Source organism: Protopterus annectens, chromosome 1.part1 (assembly GCF_019279795.1).
Source record: "Protopterus annectens isolate FY-2018-M chromosome 1.part1, PAN1.0, whole genome shotgun sequence".
NCBI lineage: Eukaryota > Metazoa > Chordata > Ceratodontiformes > Protopteridae > Protopterus > Protopterus annectens.
Genome location: NC_056726.1, coordinates 1,859,297,955 through 1,859,315,688, shown reverse-complemented (window position 1 = coordinate 1,859,315,688; position 17,734 = coordinate 1,859,297,955). Strand labels below are relative to the sequence as shown.

Here is a 17,734-nt window from a genome sequence, read left to right as displayed (position 1 = left end):
AATTTTTTTTGAAGAGGTCTAATAAGAAGTATAAGGCAAGGTTTACCTCGTGGGGTGTATAGTAGTTTAGCAGGAGAGTAATAAGGTATAGAGAAAGATGTGTGGGGAGATATTTGAGAAACTGTTAAGATGAGGTTGGTGGGTGGCAGTCACAGTATGTATGTGGGGGCATTTTGTCCTTATACTAATTTAGCTATATAAGTGCATCTCTCACAGGTTGTAGTGTTGGGTGGTAGGAAGAGAGGGTTGTCTGTGTACATGAGACAATTGCTGCATTGCCCCAAGATGTCCAGATTCATCAGGTAGACAGGAGAAAACACCGGGAGCTGACCCCAACACCGGGAGCTGACCCTTAGACATGCCTGGATAGGTGCTTATTTATTAAGTACTAAAAACTGTTTTACTCTAGACAAGTGACGAAAGTTGAGCGCTGTAGTAATTTGTAGCTTATTTAGTACTTACGAGTTCTAAACAAGTACTGAGCTCAAAGAAACAAATTTGAGTGCTAAAACTAAAAAACTGGCTAGTTGTAAGGGAAATTTTGAAGAGCAGACTTTATGGCACCGGGAATACTTTAACCCTAGCTAAGCGGAGATGCATAATGTGTATTTAATCCTGATAAGTGCAAAGTCATGTACTTTGGGCCCTTGTACCTAGTTTTCAGTTGTGCTTAATTCTATTTATATGTGTACAGCTAGCATTTTCAAATACTTTTGTACACTACTTATCAATAAATTAGATTTCAAACAAAATGGAGAAATGATTAAGAAATGAGCAATAAGAATCAACGGTACTATTTAGAAACATATCATTTAGATCACCTCAGTCACAAAGTCGTATGGTATCATTGTCAGATGTATATTGAAATACAGTTCCTTATTCTGTTTATGCATCAAAGATAACATATTATCTGTGCAAAGTGTACAAAGGAGGTATAATAATCAAATATCAGCTTGCAGGGATATATCTTAGCCTTAAAGACTGAAATTGTTATGTTTATATTCAAGTAACTTATCACTACATGAGAAGTCGTTTACATCTTGCATTGTAGAGACTTCATGGTGAGGTACTGAGAACACTACTTAATTTAAACATCACTGTCAATACAATTTCTCTACATAACAATAATCTTTTATTTAAAATCGGTAGGTTTGGCAATTTTAAAAGAAGGCAATACATCTCAATAATGTGGCAGTCAGGTCAGGCAAACTTCTTATATCCATAAGGTGCTCTGACTCACTAAATCTGTTTCTGTTTAAAAGGGCATTAGATCTTACGGAAGAAGAGCTAGCTTTCTCAGAACAAGCCCTGGTCTATGTTTTAATGGTCCACAGGTCTATTCAAGATACCTGAAGCTGTGAAACTATGAAGCTGGTGCAATGCCTGGGAACTGGTGATGAAGAAGGGATTTATGCAGGAACTACAGCACTGAAATGGTGCTATATTTCCTATGAGTGCAGCAGCAGATTACTACAATTATATAAACAACAGCTCCTGATTGTGATAATAACTGTAGCTAAAACACATTAGCTACAAGGAAATGAAAGAACAGAATCCAGATGGTGAGTCAGGAGTTGAGACAGATAAAGAGTCACAAAGAATTGATAGGAAAAGATAACATCAGTTTATTTACTTATTTATTTATTTATTTTTGTAGAACAGCAAGACAGACATTATGCTTTCTACTTGCACCTTCATCAATGGACTTTTCAACCTTTTCTCTCTTTCAGACATTATAGTGGTATCATCTGCTTATCTGAGGCTGTTAATATTTCTCTTTGCAGTTTTGATCCCAGCATCATTTGACTAACCCAGCATTTTGCCTGATATATTCCATACATAAATTTAATAAGTAGGGTGACTATATACAGCCTTGTCACACTCAATTCCAAATTTTAAATACCCAGTTATTCTATATTCAGGACTAACTGTTGCTTCTTATTCAGAATAGATAATCCTCAGAGGGCAGATAACGGAAACTTGTATCCCCATTTCTGTAAGAATTTGCAAAGTTTGTAATGGTTCATATTCAAAGGCTTTCCAGTAGTCTATAAAGCAGAAGTAAATATTTTTTCAGGAACTCCCTCACTTTTTGTGTTATCTAGTGGTTGTTGGCAGTCTGATCTCTGGTATTTCTGTCCCTTTTAAAGCTTGCTAGAACATCTGGCATTTCTCACCAATTTATTGCTGGAGTTTAGCATTATATGTAGCATAACTTATAAAACAGAAACTACAATAACTATACGATAAGCAGAACAAACAGCAAACTTGAGAGAATGTTTACATAAGACTGAGTATTGCTCTGGGTAATACCAGAATGTAAGGAAATAAATGGGAAGAGGTCAATGGCGTAGGTAAAAGAACAAAAAGAGTGCCAAAAAAGGTGCTAAGGCTGCAGATGCAATGTATTCACACTTTTGTTGCACATGGGATTTTAGCTGATTGGTGAATAAAGCAAGTGCAGGTTGCTAGACAGGCAGGAAAAAGGTCTATACGCACAGACCAGGGTGTTACCAGGAGAGATAAAGAGTGATATCAGACAAATTAAGAGCATTCAAGAAACCATAATATTGTTTAATACTAAACATGCAATTTAAGGTTTATACTTATCCAAATGAAAGACTTTTTAAATGAGTGTAGTAATGAATAGTGATTCTGAGGGGAATAGGGTGTGATTCTGCTTGTCTAATTGCACGACCGTGATAAAAGCTTTTCTAACTGCTCCAACAATGAAATGGCAAGTTTCTAAATGCAGGATCAATTTTAGACTCTCACTACAGAATGGTTCTTTTGTTCAGTACTGACACAGCACATCTTATGTTAGTCCTTGCATAGTGACTTAAATTTCCCATGTCTTGTTTGATTCATCAAGAATTCACTGGTTTCTGCAAAGCTATAATGAAACAATAAATATTATAAATATTATAAAAGATAAACACTAGAACAGATATATAACTTCCAGTTTTAATAGCAGTTCTTGTGTCACATCTGTAAGCATAAAAACAAAACAATTTTTATCTCATCTAAGCAAACTAAGAATGACGCTAAAATTGTTATATGTTTATAAGGCTTCACTGGTAAATTACACATACACTTAAAGCTCTTATGCCATAATGCTGAAAAGACATTGGACACATACGGCTTTGGTGACCACTTCAAAGAAGTTTATCAGGTTTAGGAGACATGGTCTGCCTCTTACAAACCCAAACTGGGGGGAGGGGGGTCCAGAGATTACCAATGTCATTGTTTATAAGTTCCATGATGATACATTCCATAGCCTTGCAGACCAGGCTCATCAGGCTAATGGGACGATAGTTCCAGGGGTCCGTCGTGGCTCCCCCTTTGTTGAGTGGGATAGCCATTGCTGTGCACCATTCATTGGGCACAAAGCCTGAGGTGAGGCGATGATTGAACACGGTACTTAGATTGGGGTACCAGTTCATTCTGTAATTCATGTAGAACGCAGACTGGGATGTTGTCAAGTCCCATGGATACTGTGTTCTTGGCTTTGGAGAGTGTGGTTTTTACCTGTGCAGCCGTGATTACAGGAACTTTGCATTCTTCCGGTATAGAGATGGGCCCTTTAGGGGGTGAGAGGGGGGTAAAGTTAGCACTGAACCAATCTGCCAGGATGTTGGCACTATCAGTTGGTTCTGTATATTTAATGCCATTGTGCTGTAACTCAGAGCAGATCTGAGTGTTGCCATTGATATTCCTGAGATAGCTATAGAATGCTTTGTGGTTGTCTTTAGAATCAGTGGCAATTTTGTTTTCATAACTAGTTTTGGAGGATTTTATGAGGGATCTCAGTTTTTTACTAAAGCTGACCAGGGAGTTCCTCCAATCATGGGATTTTACTCTTTTTTGCAACCGTTTCTTTCTCCTATTGTAGAGTTTGTTTATGGTAGGGGACCACCAGATTGGCTTCCTTTTTTTGGAGGATAGCATCTTGGTTCTGTTAGGGATTGCATGATCCATGCACTTGTGTAAGTGCTTATAAAGTGCATTTGTGCAGGAATCAGCAGTCATACCTCTATAGTCCGTCTTCATGGGTGTTGTGAAGTTTGCCACTTCTGTCTTAGGAAGTGTAAAGTTGGCTTTGGAATAATTTTTTACAGTGGTTTCCATAATGGGGAGGTGGGGGAGGGATGTGGATGTCTAGGGTGATTAGCTTGTGGTCAGATCTGACCAATGAGGAATTGACCTCTGGTGTGGAACACCAGTTGCCTATGTTGGTAATGACCAGATCTAGGATATTGCTGCCCCTGGTGAGGGAGTGGATAAGTTGATACAAAGCGTTGGAATTTATGAATTGCAGAAAATGTTAAGCAAAAGAGTTGGTACATGAGTAGATTTCACAGTTAATGGTGGAGTAGTTGAAATCACCCATTATTAGAGTGCTAGGTTGTAACCTAATATTTTCCAGTGTATCAAGAAATGAGGAGTGGGAATCCTGGGGCATGGTGGGGGATCTCTAGCAAGCTACAATTTGTATTGCGGTCCTGACCAGAGTTAGTTGCACTTGGATAATCTCGGATGCATTATGCTGAGCAACTAGCCTGGAGGTATGGATATCCTTAACAAATATGGACATGCCTCCATCTTTAGTGTTTCAGTCCAGGTTAGGTAGCCGAAATGCATGGTATGAATTATAGCCTGGTAATGGAGGGGTGCTCTCTGGAGCCTTGAACCAGGTCTCTGTCACTGCACAGATGTCGATGTTCTCCATTTTAAGGAGTGTCTTGAGTGAGTGCATTTTGAGGTTTAGATTTCTAGCATTGAGTAGCACTGCCCTCAGATTTTGCTTGCTTGTACCTGTTACAGTGGTGAGTTTGTCATTTGAATCTTGCCTAAAAAAGGCACTATAGGGGTGGCTAGAGCCTTAGCCAGTATCCGGAATCCCAAGGGCGACAGGTGCAGGCCATCTCTAGCAAAGCATCATGGTCTGTTGATCATGTCATCCCAGGCAGACAGATACTGGATCCCCATAGAATGACACCAGTAGCTTAGCCAACTGTTGAAGTCAATCATTTTGTCCTTGTACTGTAGTGTCATTCTGGGTGATGGCTAGGGTCATACCTGACTGGGCTACAAGATCAGACAGCTCCTTCATGTCTCTTTTCATGTAGTCCAGGGAGGTACATCTCAGGTCATTCACACCAACATAAACAATGACAGAGTCATATTTGTACTTGTTGTGGAGTGATCTTAGTGTGTGCTTTATGTGGTGGATCCTGATACCTGACAGGCAGCTGACAGTAACTTTCTCCTTGTTTAGCCTGGTGAGTGGAACATCAGTGTGCCTGACTATAGAGTCACCTATGACTAGAGTGTCGGGTACATTGTTATGCCTTATGGGCTGTGGTTGAGTGGCACACTGAGTCTTTGAGCTATGTGTTATTTGGGTTGTGTTGGGGGGTGGAGGTTGCTTGCATTTTTGCTTTGGAGATCCCTGTTGTTTGGGCAGATTTTTATTGAGAGCCTGCATGAATATAGGTGTGTGTTTTGTGTTTCTATGCATTTTGGTGCTGTAGGTTTTGAGGGACTATGTGATGAGTGTGGTGTGGTGCAAGTGTTAACTCTCTCCTCTTGACTGTCTAGTCCATTCTTGGGTGAAGAGAAAGGGGAATTAGAGAATGCCCTAGCGAGACATTGTAATAGATTCCCTAATCATAGCTTTCTGTTTAGGTCTGTAGAACAAGTGGTACCTGATATGAGGGGGGGGGGGTCCCTTCCAGTTACTATTAGAAAAATGTGAGTTATTGTGGCAGCTCCATTTAAATTCAAGTAGACCACTAGGTTTAAATGAAGTGACATCTATCACTTGTATTTTAAAACTGGGAAGTTTAACTAGATAGATTTAGCATCATATATACTTATCCCCCTTTTTATGCATGATTTTCAAGTTATTTTATCATTTGTTTTAGATGTGCTCTTTTATATGTTATGGAGAATATTGTAATAACTGTTGAATATTTATGTAGCACATTATATCATTTATCTGTTTAAAGCATACTTTGCACAAGGGAGAGCCAAGGGGGACTGGTTGGGTTGTTATTGGGTGGAATTAATTAATGAAGGGGTGATGTTCACTATATGAGTGGTTTTTAAAATGGTTACTTGTCTGATGAAGTCGGGCTATTAAGCTGGACAAAAAGCTCTTTACCAGTATGTTGCTTTTATTTTTATTAAATTTGTAGTGTGCACCTTATCGTTCCTTTGGTAGTTTTTTTTTTTCAGTTTGTTATCGTTTTTTTGTGCTTTGAGTTCATTTTGTCAGTCATGGCAGCCGGTGGAATATTAAACAACTCTATTTAACTATTATCACAGCCTCAACTACCCCTGTCATCCAGAACAGAAGTAGGCAATCTGAATGCCTTATTAGAAGTGATGGCACATCGGCTGGAGGATTTGTCAGCTCAAGTGGGCAGCTTAACTCAACCGATTCCCCAACAAGCAGTGAATACAGTCAATTCCACTAATTGTGCAATTTCTGGGGTAGATAATTCCATTATTTCAAACAATTCAAATGTTACTCATCTACCGAGAGTGAACCAACAGGAGAACATTCAAGGGGTGACACCTGCCCTTCGGATTTTGTCACAAGAAGGTTTGCTGGCTGGAGGGACTTCCTTGGGGCTTATTGGTCTTCCAGACTTTGCAGACTGGTTAAGGGACCAGCTGTTTCTCAAACCGAGCACAGAGAACGTGAATACTGGATGACCGGCTGGAGGAAGTGTTCCAATGACAGCCAATTTGAAGACTTTGGATTACAAGCTGTTTAAAATTGAAGAAACTACAACTGGAAGTTAACTATTTTATCGAATGTAGGAAGGAAGGAGTGGTACCCAAAGGTCTCCGGTTATGGCAAAACCCGACAGAACTGGAGGCTGGATCTGCCTTCCATATGAAATTAATTCAGTTATTTAATAAGCACTCTTTGCTTACAATTGACAGTTTAGCATCCGAAACTACTGAGTTGGACAGAGTAATTAAATCGGATGGTGACTTTTGTAGATACCAATATGATTTTAAGAGGATTTTCTCCTCTATAGATCAACAGATTGAGAAATGCTTGGAAAACAAAGTAAAAAAAACTGAATAAGGACCTTAGGGACTACAAAAATGGGTCCGCATATCCAGTTCCACCTTCTTCGCAAAATTGTGCCCCAGTTGGTCAAAGGGATACACACACATGTACGCGCAATAGTAACAGAGCTAACATGAATGAGGAAGTGATGTCACCAAATGGAGGGCTGAGTAACAGCACAGGAGAAGGGCAAGCAGCACCGGAGGCTAGTACTTCAAATTTGATGATGAATAATAGTTTAAACAACAATTTTAACAACTCTAATGAGCAGGAAAATGTCCATCAACAAAAGGAACAGTACAATGATGAACAAGTTTTTTACAACAACAAAGGACAGAACCATCAATGGCCTTACAATACGAGAGGGACGGCCAAGGGCTACAACAACAGCAACAACAACAGAAAGAGAAGGTAACAGCTGGAGAAATGGATGAAAGTAATAATAAAGAATGAAACGAATGCAGTGTGTTAATAAGTAATGATGGGGACTTTAAAATTTATAACCTGTCCAGTTTTGATATAGGCCCTATTTTAATTGAACTTTTGTTCCATCAGTTCATTTGAATTTGGCCTCAACCTTAATGGATTTAAAACTATATACCCACAAGCGTAACTTAAATGTGATGTTTGTCAATAAAGTAATAGAACAACATAACAATACAAGGGTATTAAGTATGTATAATCCACCTATGCACCCTTTACTTCTTTTATTTGAACATTTATGTGAGCTTGATTTCAGGGCTTTAACGAACCATTCAGTAAAAATGCATGACTGGAATGTTTCAGGTAAAGAAAGGTAAGCACTGCAGTTATTTAAGTCATTGTCAATTAAGATGTTAAAAAAACAGACAAGGGAGGGGGCTTGTGTCAATGGATATTGATGATTACAATGAAAGGATGAGAGTAGTGTTGGAAAGTGAAACATATGTAAAAGTGAGTATAAATTAATTACATGTGTCATATAACCATATTAAGATATTCTTAAATAATCTGTTTATTGACAGATTTATAAATGTTGGAACATTTAACTACCTTTCCACACTCTCTCCAAAAACTCCCTCATTGTTTGATATACCTAAGATACATAAGAACTTGTTAAATCACCCTATGAGGGCATTGGTAGAGGCTAGATCATCCATCACCTATGCTATAGCAAAGCTGATTGACTGCACTCTGAGGAAATATGTTGCTAACTAACAACACATTTGTAAAGACTCATGGGCTTTTCTGGCTGCTATTAATGAATGTCAGTTTAGGAAAGAAGTGATTTTTTTAACAACTGATGTTGTAGACTTATACTTTTCAATACCATGGACGACAGGAATTGAGTGGGTACTTGAGAGAATAAGATGGCCCCTGAACTTGAGGTTAGATTGATGGAGGAACTGTTGAACATAGTGTTGACAAATAACTTTGTACTATTTAATACAGAAATCTACTTACAAAAAGTGGGTGTAGCAGTGGGCTCACCATGTGGAGCAAGTTTTGCTAACCTGGTGATGGTCCATTGGGAACATCAGTTCATTTTTTCTGGGGAGTTTAGGGAAAAGATTGGTCTTAACACTAGATTCCTGGATGACATTTTTTTTAATGTTCAACGTAAAGTCACAAACTATCCAATAAGTGCCACGGCTCTTTTGTAACCTTGCGCTGTCGAAATAACCACAAAAACTGCAAGGTAAATCCAAATGAAATTCAGCAACAAGTACCAAAAATGAGGAATCCTGGTGGAATAGCACACTAAAGAATAAACTCCAAACTGATGCGAACTGAACAAGTAAATCAATGTCCTTTATTCCAAGAAAGAACAACAATACAAAATGGTAAATGTGATTATCAAAGGAGAGACTACTGTCCACCTGTGTCCCAAGGTCTCATCACATTTTTGGTGTTAGGTAGACTACCAGCTATGTGGTAGCTCATGGGTACAGAGTTTTTACCAAAGGGGATGACAATACACTTTTTGGCATTGAGCTTCAGGCCATGGATTTGACACCAGGCATCTGTCTCAGTGAGGCCCTTTTGTAGTATGTCCACATCGTTAGGAGTTTTGATTATGGCTCCTAGTTTAGTCATCTGCAAACTTTGTTAACCAAAGACCTTCTGTGTTAGCCTGTACTTCAGAGAAGTAGATACCAAACAGGAGAGGACCCAGGACTGAACCCTGTGGTACTCCACTTGTCACTTGTCTGAAGTCGGATTTGGAGTCTGCTACTTTCACAGTGTGGGTTCAGTCCGTGAGCCAGTTGGCAACCCATTTTGTGACATAGGGATTTATACCTAGTTTAGTGAGATTATCTATAATTCCAGAGGGGGGATGGTGTTGAAAGCCTTGGTGAGATCTAATTGGAATTAATTAATGAAGGGGTGTTGTTCACTATATGAGTGGTTTTTAAAATGGTTACATGATTGATGAAGTCTGGCTATTAAGCTTGACAAAAAGCGCATTACCTGTATTTTGCTTTTATTTTTATTAAATTTGTAGTGTGCAGTTTATTGTTCCTTTGGCAGTTTTTTCAGTTTGTTATCATTTTTTGTGCTTTGAGTTTATATAAGTGCATCTCTCACAGGTTGTACTGTTGGGTGGTAGGAGGAGAGGGTTCTCTGTGTACATGAGGCAATTGCTGTATTTCCCCAAGATGCCCAGATTCATCAGGTAGACAGGAGAAAATACCGGGAGCTGACCCTTAGACATGCCTGGATAGGTGCTTATTTATTAAGTATTAAAAACTTTTTTACTCTAGAGAAGTGACGAAAGTTGAGTGCTGTAGTAATTTGTACTTATTTAGTGCTTATAATGAGTTCTGAACAAGTGCTAAGCTCAAAGAAACAGATTTGAGTGCTAAAACTAAAAAACTGGCTAGTTCTAAGGGATAATTTGAAGAGCAGACTTTATGGCACAGGGAATAGTTTAACCCTAGCTAAGCGGCAGGTACTCAGAAGCTTACAAAAAGTCCTGGATAAAGCCAATCTGTATCTGGACTAGACTACATACAGGAAAGGCAGGAAACAAGCTTAGATTTTTTTTGTTGTTGTTGCAATGGAAACGCTATATTTAATGAGCTGGGTCAGTTTCATGACCGACACAAATTTAATAGACCCAAACTCATTACATGAAAACTGTCAGATTCCTTCTTCATGTTGGATGCACATTCAGCATTTCAATATACTTCAACAAATTACATTCTGCACTCCAAGTTGTAAATCTTATAGCCAGGATTTGATATAAATCTTCAGTCAAAATAAATTAAACAACGTTTCTGCTAAATCTTGCCTCGTATGATGTAGATTACGAGGAGAAATAAAATAAGTAGTTCTCAGTATTATACTGTATTACTGTTATAATTAGGCAAATTAAGAAAGTCTGTTAAATTTGGACTCAGTCTGGATGAACAGTACTGTTTGCATTTGCCATGAGTGACAGCTTCAGCTCTTTTCTATAGAACCATTGACTTGCAAATAATTAACAAGACTTTTTTAACATTTTTTTATCTATGTGTAGATAAAGTACACTCACTGGACAAATGATTCCTTTTCAGGGGTGATCCAAGAGAGCTGTCTAGTCCTGTGACTTTCCCAGAATCACACAGTAGGCATATGAAGGTGGAAGGAGTCAAGCCCCATACGCTGGACAGAGGGAGCATCTCATTAACAGTTCAGAGCCTTAGTCCTCTGTGCGAGCTGCTATTTTAATTTTTAATAGAGCTAAATTATTTCTTGGAGTCAGCTTGTGCTTCTTAGTGCAAAATCATATACATTCAATGAGAGATACATTTTATACCTATTAATTACTATTACAATCTTTGCATAAATCTAAGCAGTTCTGTCACACTCTATTGCTATCAGTGTCAAAATCATTCCACATTTAGTATTATTGAATGTCCTGTCCTACATAGCATCCCACAAACTTAAAGGCCATACTTGGATAATGCTGCTAACTGCTTACAACATCATTACTATGAACTCCCACTTGACAATTCCCTGTGCATATGCATATTGGATTATTATAGTACACAAACGATATATTATGGATGTGGGCACTTGTCAGCTGAGAGAGGTTCCTGATACACCTAGCATAGGATCGAAGCTGAAACTGGGTTTGTTTCTGAAGCAAATATTAGATTAACAGGCAGTCTATGTGGATACATATATCTACCAAGTGGTGTATGACTTACACTTCAACAGTCAAATAATAATATGTAGAGTATGGAGAGCTATGATTACATCACAAAACTGAAAAATGGAAGTTTGTTAAGCACTCTCCTGATGTCAAAAAGGTGCTTAGCAAACTTTTGTTTTGTTAAGCACCTTCAAGAACTATTAGTCTCTGTTCTTGTAAAAGAGCTTAACAGTATCCACTCTTTGTCACCACACAATAGTGACTGAAGCTAAAACAACTTTAAAAACTGTTTGATACTGCACTCTGCCACACTTTTAAAAGATTCTAAAGCCAGTAGTTCCTCAGTGGGGGGTAGGGGTATTGGTTCTGCCTGCTGCCTGAGTGGTCATGCTCTTTCACAGCTTTCAAAGCCATTAAACACTTTATTCTTATACACTTTTTCCTGTAACTGAAAGTACATGGAACAGATAGAGCTTCATGCACTACAAAGAATTATGACTGTGACTGTCCAGTGACATACCTTATTATGTGTTCTTGATATGGATGCCAAGATTGATCTCTCAAGCTTAGGCTTTCTCTCTTCACTCTCAAGGTGAATTTCCCAGCATCCATGTCTTGAACACATAATAAGTTGGTAATGTTTGGAGGACTAATAATAATCCTCTGTGATAAAGTTTTTCTTTTTTAAATGTTTAAACCTCTAAGGGCTTATCCATATTATTCTTTCCTCTCCCATTATGGTTGTAATGAAAGATACAGCATTTATTAAATCAATGTTAAAATTATGATGTGATTTTTTTTTTTTTTTTTATGTATGTGAAGACAGTTCTTTTCTTTTATTTATTTATTTAATGCATTTGTTTACTGGGATAGTCCAACTGGGAAAAAAGTTACCCCTTTTCAGCAGAGGTCCAGGGTAAAAAGCTCCAGAAAAAAATCCAACATTACATACAAGGCTTAGTAAACAGAAGCATTCAAATTGTTGTTGTTTTTCTTTTGGCTTTTCCCAGTTAGGGGTCGCCACAGTGGAACTCCGGTCTGCTAATGATTGGCAGTAGATTTTTACTGTGCCGAGGCACCAGCTCGATGCCCAACTTTTAACGAAGGTGTGCCCATTCACGCATGTCTTTCAAATGCTACTCGACAAGTAATCAACAAATATGCACAGTTTAAATAGAGTAGCATTAGTTAACAGCATCATCATGTTATAAGGTATGAAACTTTTTCTGGAGAGAAAACTGTGGAAAAAAACATCATCTAAGGAACATACTAAACAGACATATACAAGTAATCAATAAATATGCAACATTTAAACAGAGTGTCACTAATTAATAACAGCAGCATTTAAAAAGCTATGAAATATTTTTGAGAATGACCTTGGGTGAAGGCGGGAAAAGGAGGAAATGGGGAATTGGTATTTAGAAGTAAGAAAAAGAATTTTAGGATGGGTATAAGGAAGAAGAGAGAGGTAGAAGACAAGGCAGTTTTGGACCAATAACTAAGCATGTAGTCCTTGGAAAGAATTGTAGAAAGTAAGGGACAGGGCATTTATCATCCAGGAGGTGTGTATGTAAAGAGCCAGGTATCTTTAAGTATTCGCTTATCTGTGCCTTAAAAGAGTTGGTATTTATTGATGTTGCCTGGAAAGAGGAGTCCAAAGAGTTGCCAGCTGAGTTGTAAACTTTTGTAACAGTTAATAACATTTTGTCAGCTGATTTCAGCTGTCTACTTGGGTTATAAAGACGGAAAATATTTTTCAAACTAGGACTTTTGTCTAGGTAATAGATGAGTTTATGAGAAGTGACTAGCTGGGAAAGTATACGGTAGTTCCTTAGCTCTAATCACTGTTTTTTTTTTGTTTTTTTTTTTTAGGGCCAGATGGTGTTGTGTCCTATAATGATGACTGGCAGAAGATTTCACCACCTAATTATAGTATTTCCAAGAATGAGAGTTGAGAGGCACATCGCTCAAGCAAGATGGGAGAAGCATAAGGTGGTGTAGGGATGAGAAGGGATCATAATATGAATATAATTAATATAATGTTTTTACGCATACCTGACAACAAAACTATATTAAAATATAAACTTATCCCAGTCATACATTACATATTGTGGTGCCATGGTTTAGCTTTTCTTGCTCTCACAGATTTAGCAGTAAATATGAATGATGAATGTGTAATTATATATGTTTGATTCCTGTTCTCATGTGTTTGATTCTGCATTTTTATTCATAGGTTAGTAGATTCATGGGTGTATACTAGGCTAACAATCATTAGGGCCCTTATAAGACTAGTTATGCAACCCAAATGTGACCCACAAATTTGATTTATAGAATAAATACATTATAGTGGCCTTTATGTGTCTGGTTATGTATTTTTAGAATAATTTCATTAATATATAGCTTCATGGTCCTTATATTTCAAGAACAGAAACCTTTGTAAATATAACCATTCTGTTATCATTCACTGCCCTTAGAAATGACCAGTATTATCACCATGAGTAAAACTGAGTTTAAACTAGCCTAATGCGCTTTATTTCTTTTTATGTCAGCTCCATATAGGTTTGTTATTGCAACTTGGATATGACTATAAAGATGCCTCTTGTTAAGCTATTTTCCTTTAATCAATAATACATTAAAAATAGGACTCCTATGGTGGCTCTGTTTGTTTTCTTTTTTAATCTGTATCTTTTATATAACATAATGTTGCATTTAAGTGATTTCGGTGGTCTTTAATATAATTAAACTTATTTTTTAAATCTATTGTAATCCAAGAATGGCTGCAATGGATCTAAAGGAGTAATTAAAAAGTGAATGTGTCCCATCTTCTGCTTTTAATGAACTAGAGAAGACAGAACAGGATTCCCATCCTTGCATTTTTTCTACAATTTGCTCTTTTACTTAAGTTGCTACTTGGTTTTAGAATCTAGCATGAATAACTTTCTTGAGTTATTCATTCAAGTCTTTTGGTTCACATGTTGCAACTCCAGCAGTCGGACCCAGTCCCACATATAGCAGTTATTGTTGCCAGGTTTTAACAAAGGGTGCTATGAGCTTTTTTGCATAGTGACACCTTCTGTTTCTAGAACTTACAAAATGAAATCAAGAAAAAAACAAAGTTTGTGCCTTTTATTATGTGAATTTAATAGAACAACTATGAGTTAACACTTTGGGAACTAACAAACAAGACACTTACCTATTGTTGTCACTACTGTGATGGAGAAGAAGAAGGATCCAGGAAATTCCCATTTTTTCAGGTTGGTAGTGTTACCTTCTGGACTGAGGCCACTCTTATAAGCTTGAATAATGCCCTTTAGGAAATGAAAAACAAACTATTTACTTGTAGAAAGAGGAAATAACTTCTGCAATCTACTTTGCTATCACTAGGTTATCACCAGTTACCACTGCTGCCTATCTCTACATATCTACCATAAGAAATGAAATTATCAGTGCTTTAACATTTTTAAGAAAAGTGCATAAACATCTAAATGTTGAAGCTGTGACAGAATTGTATAATCAGAGGCTTTTTTTTTTTTTTTTTTTTTTTTTTTTTAGCAATATCAGTTTTACCACAGCGGTATCACTTTCATCCAGACCTGAACATTATCTGACTGAATGACTTGGGCAGTTGTTCAGTCACATACTAGGTGCATGGAAGCTACAGAAATTTTATTTTCTTTATTTATTTTACATTTGGTTACCAGGAAAGTCCGACTGGACACAAGTCCTTTTTCAGCAGTTGGTTGTAAAGGAGGAGACGGAGAGTTCAAGCCAGTTGAGTTGTTTAAGGGCTGAGCAGTGGTGTGTTTGATGTGGACTATTGGTGGCAAACTTTGCAATTTTGTTATAGCAGACAGCAAGTTACTTATATCTGATTTTCTAAGATTAGTGAGGATAGCAGAGGCATATAGAAGTGTAGAGATGAGAGGTTTTGTGCATTTTTAGCCATGGTGCCATTTTTCAGGAATTGTTTATTTCCATATAGTCCCCCAAGATTTTATGTACTTTCTTTATGATGAGTGAAATGTGAGTGTCAAATTTCATGATACAGTCTATCGCAACTCCTAGAAGTTTGATGTGAGTGACAGGAGAGATAATTGTTTTATTGTTAGAAGTGATAATAAATGATTTATTGTCATCTCATTTTTTAACACAAAAACTTGGCATTTTAACAGGGATGCATGTACACATTTTATATCCACTGTATGTGCTTCACCGTGTTTACCAGGTGTGCTACACATACACACAGCTGATTTACAGCTTTAATTTATGTTGTTGTTATCATAGAAGCTGCTAACTGCCACCTAATGGTGGTAAGTGGAATTGTGTTTCTTAAGGCAATGGTCATTAAATTTAAAATATTTATACATTTCACCATGTTTGCACTAAGCTGCGCATCACTGCTCAAATATTAATATTTAAAAAAAATGCAAAATATATTCTAACACGTTAGAGATTTTTACATAACTCTGGATTTGAATTATCATATGAATAAACTTATAAAACTCACTGGGAGAGTCTTAGCTCTCCTTGCTACAGAAATAACTTTGCAGCAGGAAATCAAATCATGTGTCTATAACAATTCACATTTCCTCTAAAGTATTAACAAAACGTATACACTTGTACACTCTCATTTATTTGTACGTGTGGCTTGCATATTTAGTTCAATGATTGATCACACATACATTTATGAATATGTTTGCATCAATGCAGCTCTGTCTTCTCTGTGTATTGTATTCATTCTTCTCTTATCTGTGCTGTACTCTCAGACATGCAGTCTAAATTGCATTTTGTATCACTGTCCTTTAAATGTATGATACAAATAAGTGACAGTGAAAACATTTTTCAGCACAGGTAGGAGAGTTTGACTATTAGTGAAAAGAAATGATAAATTTGTCCTGTTTAGTTCCATTTAAAAGCTTACTGAAATTATGTCTATACTTTGTAAGTGTATCCTGGGTGATACACCCAGTGCAGGTAAGATAGTCTGAATTGCTGTTGTGTCTTCCTTCTCTTTCCCACTAACAGTGATGTAGGATCTATACTATGTTTACATCTGCTATATTTATTTATTTAATTAATTAATTTATTTATTTGCAGTTGGTTAACCAGGATAGTCCATTGGGCCAATAAGAACCTGTTTTCAATGGAGTCCTGGGGAGAAAAGCTCCAAAACAAAAGTTACAAAAAGATTACAGAAGATTACAATTTCAATCATTTGCAGGTTCAAGACAAAGCTTCAAAACAACGGTTACAAAAAGATTACAGCAGTTTAAAATTTCAATCATTTGTAGGTTCAAGACAAAACAAAGATTAAGCAGTTACAATGCAATTTTTAGGTTTCATTTTGTAGAAAACAAAGATTTAAGCAGGTACAATAAAATTTTTGGGTTACATTTTGTAGAAAAACAAAACATTGCTTTAGTAAATATACAGTTTCTTGAAATGGAATAGTAGGATTTGAGAATTATAAGAGGTTATTTACAGTTGGCCTATTATTTGGTGTCTGGTAATATATGATATAGTTGCCTGTAAGAAGTGGAGTATAGGCTATGAGGGGTGGGAGCAGGAGCATTCCCATGTGGATGTTAGGTGTGAGTGCAGTGATTTTTTAAAGGCAGGGAGGTTGGTGGTGGTACGGATGGAGGGAGGGAGGGAGTTCTATAGGCATACCAGGGCAAAGGACAGGAGATTTTGTCCTGGAGAGCGAAGGGGTTTGTACAGCTCTATTAGGTTTTGGTTGTTAGATCTTAGGAGTCTTTGTGGCTGGTGCATTTTAAAGGTACAGCAGAGGGAGGGACAGAGGGAGGGATGAAAAAATAGTTTGTGTGCATAAGTAAGCTGAGTATAGGAGAGATAGTTGGGAAGCTCTAGCCAGTTTAGTTTGTGGAGAGATGACAGTGATGGGCTGATGATTTGTGGCTCGTGGCAAATTTGGCAATTTTATTATAACAAGAGGACAGTTTTATTTTGAGAGATGATTGTAGGTTTGTTAGTTGAGGGGCACCATAAAGGAGGGAAGGGATGAGAAATGTAGTAGCGAGAGTGAACTAAGTAGATGTAGTGAGGAATAGATTGTGTCAGTACAGCAGGTCAAGCTTTTGGTGTTTTTTTATGTTTAGTTGTAGGTGGGTGTCAAAGGAAAAAACTTCAAAGACCAATACACGTAAGGTTCAGTTAAGGTATATTTATTTACTTGCCACAAGGAGACAAAAACATGCAAATGCAAGGATTTGTCTAACTACTAACAGGAAGTATGCTCTTTCTTATACTACTTTACAAGGCATGGCCTTCTATGGCTGATGTAATCAAACACAACTTTCAGTATAGTTCTACAGCAGATGTTACTCAGATTTTCTGCTGACATGACTAGATTTGTGAGAAACTTTTGAGAAAAACAACCTGGCCTTGGTGGGCTCTACTTCATTTAAAAGCTTCTATTGTACAGTGTTACATTTCAAGGTACTCTTCTAATTCAGATACAAGCAAATGCTGATTGCAGTTCATATTTTTAAACAGGCTTGGTC

General features: G+C 37.3%; 1 protein-coding gene across 1 annotated transcript in view; it reads right to left on the bottom strand.

The window, feature by feature from the left end:
* Nucleotides 1–17,734, bottom strand: part of KCNK17 (potassium two pore domain channel subfamily K member 17) — a 302,663-nt gene that overhangs the window by 185,955 nt on the left and 98,974 nt on the right. The window contains exon 2 of the mRNA XM_044084870.1: nt 14,404–14,518. Coding sequence (XP_043940805.1) covers nt 14,404–14,518 — 115 coding nt within the window. The remainder of the gene's footprint in view (nt 1–14,403; nt 14,519–17,734) is intronic.